Genomic DNA, 10,046 nt, shown 5'->3' on the forward strand with positions numbered 1-10,046 from the left:
GCAGTCACCGGTCACTCCTCAAATTTACTTTTCTACATCTAGATACCTCATATTTGAAATCTTAAATCCATACAAAGCATGCAAACAAGAAAATCCTACATATATCAACCTATACTACCCCAATCCTCATCGAAGAGATGTCCACTATCTACGTGCCCGGCTCCAGGTACATGGGTGGTAGCTGCAGCTCCGGCTCCTCCGGCTGCTCCGCATCGGGCTCCGCCTCCATCTCCGCTTCCACCTCATTGAAGAGCGCGTCGGACTCCGCAAGTTCTTGCTGGAGGAAGCATCGGTTGGACTCCACGTACGCCTCATCCTTGATGGACTTGAGGATGGCCTGCTGCTCCGCCATCTCGGTCGCTTGGGTTACCATGAACTCCGCCTCCGCGTCCTCCATGTGAAGCCCACAGCCGGCGCCAACTCCTCCTCTAGCTGCTCCGCCTCGTCCTCCTCCGGATTCGCCACCTCCATTGGAGTCGTTTGCTGCTCCTCTTCCTCCTTCACCGGCTCCGGCGAGTCAGGAGGCAGGCCGGCAGCAATGTGGGTCGCGCTCCCCACCCAGATCTCCTGCTCAATTCGGAACCAGCACTACAGCATGAGCATAGGATACGTGGTCTTCCTTTGCCGAACTGTGGCAAAGCCGGATGGCGTGGGAAGAACAGCGGAGCGAAAAATAGGTCGATGAGCTCAGGCTGGCGGCGCGGAGAGGGAGGAGGTGGATGTGGCTAGGGTTGGGGGACGTCGGTCGGCTTAAATAGTAGGATTTGACCTCGGGCGACGAGTTGGAGGGACGCCACGCAACGTTCACACCCCCCACCGGAGGAGCCGTCCGTCAGACCGCCGGGTTTCCGGGTGATTCCGTGTGAGATCCATCGTCAGTCCGATGTGGCGGACGCCACGGGCACGCCCGGGGCCCCCATATCCATCCCAAATTTGGGTTGAATATGAGGGGTCCTGTCAGACCGAGCGTTTAAGGCCCGTTTGAGAAGCCCGGCTGAGTAGCATTTTTGTGACTGGTCACTGATCCGGCCGTCCGGCTGAGCGTTTGAGGTGGGTTTGTGGCGCCCGGCTGTAGATGCTCTTACTTTACGGTTTTTTGAACACAGTACAGACGTAAGCGTTCATATACATGTGCATACACTCACTCATATGAACGCAGACACGCACACTCTAGACCCTATCCTATGAGCACCTTCGAAAGACTGAACCGGCATATCATCTTGAAATTTGTGAAGTCACCGTAGGCACTTCGTTGTCGACGGTAGTGTCTCGAACTTAAGTGGGTAGGGTTACCGCCGTAGGTATGCTTACCAAGGATAGTACTCAATATCAGGTTGTTCCCACTGCGGAATTTCTGGTTCACGCATCAATTGGCAACACTGTTGGGCTTACGGCTCTTTCACGTTTCATGAACGTCGGCGCTTAATTGGCAGTCTAAAATGGGCCCATTTTAACTACTGACGTCACATGTGAGGAATCAGGAACCCTTCAAAAAAAAAGTGAGGAATCAGGAGTCATGCATGATCTAGTCGTCATGTAGACGGATGTTTACGTCAAGCTTGGGAGACCTATGACTGTCCCATGCTCATCTGCCAGCATACCATGGTTTTAGGCTGGATTTCAGGCATTTTGCCTGTTGGAAAGGGTGTCACGTTCTACCCTGCTGCTGATTGATCGACTAGTTAAATCTATCTACGCATCCCAAGGTTGACGTAAACATCCGTCTTCATGACTCCTTTTTCTTGTAGGCTACTGTTCAAAGTCGATGCCTTCAACTGTCGATCAGGGTGGAGACTTGTTGGGACGTGGGTTACAGGTTGAAAACTTGGATCTGCAACTGCAAGCACAAGTCCAACTATTACGTGCAAAAGCATCAGCACTGTATCACGCCCTTGAGTTGCGTACCCGAGATGCTGCTGGCTGCTGCCAACATGAAGTCTTGTCCATGCACCACAAGGATCGAGTACAGCATCAGATTCGATCGACCCGGTGATTGGCTGAATTTGCGTTAGAATCTACGAATAGTTAGTCACACTATGGACCGCTATCGATCATGGCATCATACGTGCCAAGGCAGTCATCAGCACTGCCTCGTTCTTACTGCACCCAGAGCATGCCATACCGGTGGAAAGGTGATGCCGCACACGCGCTTTTGCGACCACGGCGGACGGTCGCCCCCCGCCGGTGCGTGCGTACGTACCTGGGGCATCTTGGAACAGCCCGACAAGGAGGTGAAATTCCCCGTCGATTGATGAATCGTCGTCTCTCTTCCTGGGCATCAGGATCGATTTGATTTGCTTGTTCCTCCACGGCCGGTAGGAATCAAAAGCTTGTCTGCTATTATATTCGCTCCCCGGCCGGGCAATATATATATTTACACACACTAAACTTTCGTAAACCAGCGAAGTAATCATCAGCTTTTCGTTGGGTGACGCGTTTTGGTGACCGGGCTCCATGTAGCCCGGATTTTTTGAAAAATTCAAAACTTAAACTATCCTATTTCAGAAAAAACTGAAAAAATATATATGCAAATATACAAGGATGAAATGTATATGTGTAAAAATTCAGGATGAAATACCTTGAAATGCAACCTGTACAAAAAAATAAATTCATGAACTTTAGGGATGAATAGAATCATGTGCTTCCCGCAAAAAAAATAGTATCATGTGCTAAAAACCTTAGATTTTTTTTTGTTGCACACAAACCTTATTTCAACATATTTTGTCCTAAAAATTTACACACATGTATGTTATGCCTTCGTGTATATCTGCATTTTTTCAGAAAATTTTCAAGCATAGAAACATGAATTTAAAAAATTGCAAATGAAAGTTTCCATGGAGCTCTGTCTCCAAAAGCAATTTTCCCTTTTCGGTGTACTACATACATTACATAGTGCTGAGTTTTGACTCTTTTTTTTTGCGAGGACTGAGTTTTGACTCTTAACTATCAATGGAGCTAATATTTTCTCTGAACACGCGGAATGTATCGTTGTTAATTACGCTAGGTGACATTATGATGTGCTTCGTTGAAACATGAATGTAAAGCTTTGAGACGAAACTGGATCACCTCGCCTCTAGGGGAACGACCGTCATTTCACTGAATCAATCGGTTTTTTCTTTTCTTTTGGTGGGAATACTAGGTCAGTCATGTTGACAGGCGGGCATAATTCAGGGAATTCCCGATTCCACGCATTTTGCGTCAAAATGTCGTACATTTGTACATGAGACAGTCGATAGGCTGAGCGATTGCTGCCGATGAAAGAAAGGTGGTGGCTCTTTCCAACCTCACACGCCTAGCCCCCACGCCCGCCGGAGGCCACGCCGGCCTCGGCGTCCACCTACCTCCCACGCCGGAGACACTCGCAACGCTGGTCACTCCGGCCACGCCGACCACCAACCACCATCTTTCATTTGATTCAACACCATGGCGCTGGCGGATCTCAACTTCGACATTGGGCAAGATTTCGCTGCTGATATCTGGAGGAAGTGGGGTGTCACCATCAACTATGAAGAGGGACAAGATCAAGAGGAGTTTCTGCTCGTGGCAGAATTCACCAGATCAAGGATCAAACTCACAACTGAATCGGTTAGAACCATTCTCTTGTCCTGTTTCGGGGGCAGAGCCTCACTGTTTAGGGTTCAGTTGTTACAAAATTGGTCTTTTAGATTCTCTGTTTCATCCAAAGAGGTTGGTTACTCTATCATCAAAGGAGGAAATATCTCTCTTCCTTTGCTCAATGTTAATTTCCTCCTCTGGGGCAATGGGGGCCCTAACTCATGTTGGGAGCTTGATCAATATCTCCAAGAAAAAGAGGATGAATGGACCCATGTTTTTCATTGTCATCCAAGAAAATCTTACTTGGATACCTTGAGATCTCCTGGTAGATTCCTGGATTCAGATCATAGAGATCGTCGATCATCCCCAATTCCTCCCATCAATGCTAACAGAGCGACATCTAAGGAATTTGTTGGCAATTATGGCCATAATAATCATTCATTGGATAATCCTACCGGAGCGGGATCACAACGATTTTAAAAAGAGCAGCAACCTTTCTGTGTGCGTTGCCTTACTTTGGGCCATGCTAGGCCCAGCTGCACAAATCGCATTAAGTGTAGGCTCTGTAAGAAATGGGGCCATGTTGCTAAAAATTGTTTCTCGGCCCATCAGCCCAAGGAAGGCCCAGTCCTCACGCTTGGCATTCCGAGGCAGGATGCCACTGTTCCCGCTGCAGAGAGGGCGGGAGCTGTCAATCAGAGGCCAAATCAACGTAAAGATATCTCTCTCTCTCTGCTCCTTCCCGAGTTAGCTCGCTCCTTTACTCTGCCTCTCCGCATTCCATTGCTCGCCGTCTCCAGGCTGCAGTCCTACCCTCATCTCCTCCACCCGCAACCAGATCTCTTGACCTCACTTCTGCCATGGCGACCTTCCCCTTCGACCCCGCACCCTTTCTTCCACCAAATCATCAAGGCATTGTGGTGGAAGGAAGGCCTGCTCGCACCTATGTGCTCTCTGGTGCGCCGACGCCTCTGCATGAAGATTGGGCGATTGCGTCTATAGTTCCTATATCAAATCTACCGGTGGCTTTCAACACGGTCCGAGAGGTACTCACTGATTTCTTGACTGATAAGGGGTTGGAGTTTTTAGAGATTATTCCATGCCCCCTCGGACAGGCATATATTCAGCTGGGTAGCGTCTTTGATCGGGATGAGCTAGTTGCTAATAGTCCCCACCTTTTTACGGATGTGCATGTCATCTTTCAAAATCATGACAAAGGTTTGAACTAGAGGAAATTAGTTTTGACCAGGGAAGTATGGATTCTGTTATGTGGCTTTCCCTTTGATAGAAGGAATATCCGAGAAATTAACAAGGCAGATAGTAAATTTGGGAAGTTTGTGATGTGGGACAGAGTGAGAAGTTTGAAAGCTAATCAGATGGTTAAAATCAAAGTGCAAGAATTGAGTGACATACCTGCTAGTCTTGTATTTGGAGATGGTGAGAACTCTGATTCACTCACTATTCCAGTGGTGATTCTGCAGCAGCAGTTGATTGAGGCAGAACCTCATGATGAAGATCCTATCCAACCCCATGGTAACCCACATCCTATGTCAGTGCAAGCTAACCACCACCCCAACCAACACAATCACTTTTTGGGTCCTATTCAACAACATGAGGCTGATGCACAACCAGTCCCTCAGCTCAACCTCAATCTAGCTCTGAATGAGGAAGAAAATGAGGAGATGAATGAAGAGGAGGAACAAGATGAGATGCCAGGATGGGGCCATTGGGCTATGCCAGAAGCTAACCCAGAAATTGATCAGGAGCTGCACCGTGGTGAAATTATGGAACTCTAAGATCTAATGGCTCCTATGGATGAAGATCAACAGAATATGGATGTGCAGGGCAATCAGAGTAGCCTCACATTGACTCTGGGACAGTCTGATAGCAGTGGCAACACTGGTGCCTCCATTGTGGGTCCATTGGCGCCAAGGATACCTGATTTAAATCTCATGGGTGGGCCGGCCCAACTATTGATTGAACATGAGCCTGAGGTCTTGGCTGTAGCAGTCCCCCCACTTGAGGAGCAAAATAATGTGATGGCCTAGATACAGCCCATTATGGACATGAGTTTTCAGTTGATGGCCAGACAACACATTTCACCTACAGTTGACAGAGAGGAGGATCCTATGAATCTGGAGCTAATGATTGGATCCCAACACTATCTAACCAAACTGGCCTCTCCTCCCACTGTTCAAGAGGAGAAGACTACAGACTTGGCTGATTCCCACAGTCATGTGAAGATCACACAAGAGCAGAACAATGATCAGATTAATCAGATTGAACCAGATGCTGATCAGACTACTCAAGTCAGCATGGTTCCCAAAGAGAAAGAGTATATTGAGAAGCAAGGTGAATCTTCTGGCTCCTCTGACATGTCAGCCCCACCTGGTTTCCCCTTTCCATCTTACCTTCCGGATAATGTTCATGTAGGTACTGATGCAGAGGCTACGATGGTGCTGCCAACTGTATCAGACAACAACAACATGCTGGTCAATGTTGTGGAGCTGCTGGGAACTGAATGAGCTGCAGTTTGGGAGCAACACTTTGCTCCTAAAGAAGACCATCATAGTCACATAAAGGTACCAGTGGATTGGGTTAATTTTCTTTCAGTATCATTTCTTTCTCCTGGTAAGTTTGAATGGATCAGCAAGTTTATTACTTCTAAGGTCTGGGAGATCATTAAGCAAGGTTACTCTGATGATAACACCCTCCCATTTGTGATACCTACTACTTGTCCTGTATCTGACTCTGAGGACAATTCTGTGGTACAGATGGAGATGGAACAAGAAAGTCACCTCTCCCTTGAGCTCTGAACAAAGGAAAGAACAACCAGCCTCTTCTACACCTGCTGCTCTCAACCATAAGAAAAGAAAGGAAAAAAAGTTCCTCTGGTTGACTCTGAGATAAGAAGAAGCTGCAGACTTCAAAAGCTCTCTAAAGGCTTTAAACAAAAAACTTGTACTGATAGGAACTGTCTGGCTTGTCATGCTCTGCCACCACTTATACCTGCCAAAGTTGTCAAAAGTCTCAATACTTCTTTCTGTAAGGTACCAGCAAAGGACACCACTGAGGAGCTTCTATCTAACAAGCCCAAGAAAATCAAGAGCTCCCAAGCTGCCAAAGTAGCCACTAAGGAGAAGGAGGCTGATAAAGGAAGCAAAGCTACGTCCTAGAATTTCACATCTAGGCTTTGAATTACAGCTTTTGTAAACAGGGCAGTTTAGCACTTTTGTGTTTCAGTTTTTCAGACATTTGTATCCATGGGAATGAATTGTATGCGCATGTTACTAAGTATCCTGAATGTTCTGCTGGCCTGTGATGATGCTACTTGTCTGGTTAATGCCACTTATGTCCCTTTTAGTGGATCTGCTGTCAGATTTTAGTTGTCGTTTTGCATGAGTTTTGATAGAGCCCTGATAGATGGGGAACAGTATGAGATGCTAAAAGTAAATCCATTAGATCATGGCTAGGGAATGGATAGTACTTAATTGGAATATTCGAGGATTGAATGATCCTAAGAAATGGACTGCCATCAAGAATAAAATAGAGGAATCACAATGTGCAGTTCTCTATCTCCAAGAAACCAAGAGAGAGAATTTTGACAGTAGGTACTTGCTTAACTTTTGTCCTAAGAAACTCAATAAATTTGAATATCTACCCTCAGTTGGGGCCTCTGGTGGTCTGCTCATTGCTTGGAATGACCAAATTTTCTCTGGGCAATTATATCACAGGAACAGTTATGCCCTTTCTGTCACTTTCACTTCCAAACATAATGGTGACTCATGGATACTATCCAATATGTATGGACCCAGCCAAGGTGAGGATAGACGCAATTTGATGGAATGGTTCAGAAACTTTCAAATGCTAGATGAGCACAACTGGTTGGTGATGGGTGATTTTAATCACATCAGATATCCTCATAGCAGGAGTAATGAGGGTGGCAACATCAATGATATGTTGGCCTTTAATGAAGCCATTAGTAATCTGGCTTTAGTGGAAATCCCCCTTAAGGGTAAGAATTTTACTTGGAGCATATGCAAGATCAACCTTTGCTGGAAAAATTGGACTGGTGCTTTACCTCTGAAGCTTGGACCCTTAACTTCCCTCACACCATGGCTTATCCTTTGGCCAAAACCACCTCTGATCATGTCCCCTTCATGGTCAAGATTGGTACCACTATCCCCAAATCCAATATATTCAGATTTGAAAACTACTGGATTGAACACAGTGATTTTCATGAGGTAGTTAAGCAGATTTGGACTCGAGATGTTGATGATACAGATAGTGCCAAGATTATTGCCTCCAAATTCAAAAGGTTAAGGAAGGGGCTCAAGATCTGGTCTAGAAATATCTCCAACCTCAAGCAGATTATTGAGAACACTAATTTCATGATTCTATGCTATGATCAGTTTGAGGACAGCAGACCTCTATGCACTGTGGAGGATAATGGGAGACAGATCCTTAAGATGCATCTGGCAGAAATACTTAAGCAACAGCGTACCTATTGGAAGCAAAGATCCACCATCAGAAATATTAAGGTTGGGGAAGCAAATACCAAATACATTCAGGCAAAAGCAACTATTAAGCACAGACATAATTGCATTGCTATGCTTAGAGATGAGTTCAACCAGGAACATCACACCCATCATGCCAAAGCTGCTATTCTCCTTAGAGCATTCAAAGAGAGATTGGGCACTATTGTCTCACCTCACAACCCTTTATTACTTCATCACCTCATCCAAGCAGAGACTAACCTAGCTGAGCTTGAAGTTCCTTTCACTAGAGCAGAGATAGATGCTGTGGTGCATCATATGCCTCCTGAAAAATCAGCTGGCCCAGATGGCTTCAATGCTGCATTCCACAAAGCCTGTTGGACAATCATTGCCCCAGATTTCTACAAATTAATTGATAACTTTCACTCAGGGACTGTTAATCTACAAAGCATCAATTATTCTTTCATTACTCTGATTCCCAAGAATGACTCTGCGGCCACTCCTGCTGAGTTCAGACCCATCTCACTACTCAATTGCACCCTGAAAATCCTTACTAAGTTGTTGTCTAACAGATTACAAAAGATTATTTTAAAACTGGTTCACAGGAATCAGTATGGCTTTCTCAATAGCAGATGCATTCAAGACTGCCTGACTTGGTCCTATGAATATATCCATCAATGCCATCAATCCAAAAAACATATTATCCTTTTGAAATTGGATTTTGAGAAATCATTTGATTTTCTCAACCATGAAACCATTATTGAGATTCTGCAAGCTAAGGGTTTTGGGAGTAGATGGATTCAATGGATCAAAATGATTTATGGTACTGGTTTCTCATCTGTCCTTCTTAATGGTGTCCCAGGGAAACAGTTTTTATGCAAGAAGGGTGTTAGACAAGGTGATCCTTTATCTCCCCTCATCTTTGTCCTGGCTGCTGATATGTTACAAACCATGTTCAATGAGGCAATGACAAATTCAATGATCTCCTCTCCTCTACTACACCAATCATGTCCTGATTATCCAATCATCCAATATGCAGATGATACCATTTTGGTTGTTAATGCTGATCCTCTTCAACTGAACCACATCAAAATCTCCTATTGCATTATGCTGCCTACACTAGACTCAAAGTAAATTATGGGAAATCTACTATGATCTCTATCAACACTCCTTAGAAGATGGCTGCTCTATCAACTCTGCTTGGCTGTAAGATTGGTACCCTTCCTCACACATATCTGGGTCTACCACTTTGCCTCATCAAACCCAAAATAGTGGACTTCATGCCTATGATGAGAAAGATTGAAAACAGATTGCTGAGCTGCTCAACCATGCTTTCTAGTGGAGACAAACTCATTCTCATAAAATCTGTGTTTGCTAGTATGCCCATCTACTTCATGTGTTCACTTACCTTACCTAAAGGTGTGATCCAACAACTCATTTGCTACCTGAGAAATTGTTTCTGGAGAAAGTATGGTACATTGGAATCTGGCCCTGCCCTCATTGCTTGGAATTCCATCTGTAAACCTAAAGCACATGGTCGATTGGGCATTTTGGATATCTCTATCCACAACAAAGCCCTTCTGATGAAATTCCTCCACAAATTTTTCAATAAGGAAGATGTCCCATGGGTTAATATCATTTGGGAAACTCATTATCCAGACTCTCTCCCAAGTGACAGAATGATTGGTTCGTTCTGGTGGAAATCGATGCTTAAGTTGTTTCCTCTTTATAAAAGTAAAGCAATATGTAATCCTGGCACCGGTGATACAATTACTTTTTGGTCTGATAATTGGGTTGGGCAACCATTGCAAGAGAAATTCCCTGAACTTTGCTCTTATGCACGCAACAAGGCCACTTCCATGGTTGAAGTCACAAACCAACAAGATCACAGCTTGTCATTCCATCTACCATTATCTTCTCAAGCATTCCACCAATTCAATGAGCTTTCTGCAATGCTAGCCACCAGAGAGATCTCCACAGATAGGGACATTTGGA

General features: G+C 45.1%; 1 protein-coding gene and 1 pseudogene across 1 annotated transcript; both read left to right on the forward strand.

Annotated features, from left to right (window-relative positions):
- Positions 1-3,423: 3,423 nt before the first annotated feature.
- LOC147979965 (uncharacterized) lies at positions 3,424-5,603 on the forward strand (annotated as a pseudogene).
- Positions 5,604-7,670: 2,067 nt separating this feature from the next.
- Positions 7,671-8,680, forward strand: LOC147979966 (uncharacterized). The gene is made up of 2 exons (XM_087515415.1): positions 7,671-8,486; positions 8,624-8,680. Exons 1-2 carry the CDS (start codon positions 7,671-7,673, stop codon positions 8,678-8,680), a joined length of 873 nt encoding a protein of 290 aa, XP_087371541.1.
- The last annotated feature ends 1,366 nt before the right edge of the window (positions 8,681-10,046 follow it).

Source organism: Triticum urartu, chromosome 3A (assembly GCF_056163025.1).
Source record: "Triticum urartu cultivar PI428250 chromosome 3A, HENAU_Tu73, whole genome shotgun sequence".
Classification (NCBI taxonomy): Eukaryota; Viridiplantae; Streptophyta; class Magnoliopsida; order Poales; family Poaceae; genus Triticum; species Triticum urartu.

Coding starts and splice junctions, on each gene's coding strand:
- LOC147979966 (XM_087515415.1), top strand. CDS start 7,671: ATGGCTTATCCTTTGGCCAAAACCACCTCTGATCATGTCCCCTTCATG. Junction 8,487..8,623: donor ATAACTTTCACTCAGGGACT/GTTAATCTACAA, acceptor GTTGTCTAACAG/ATTACAAAAGATTATTTTAA.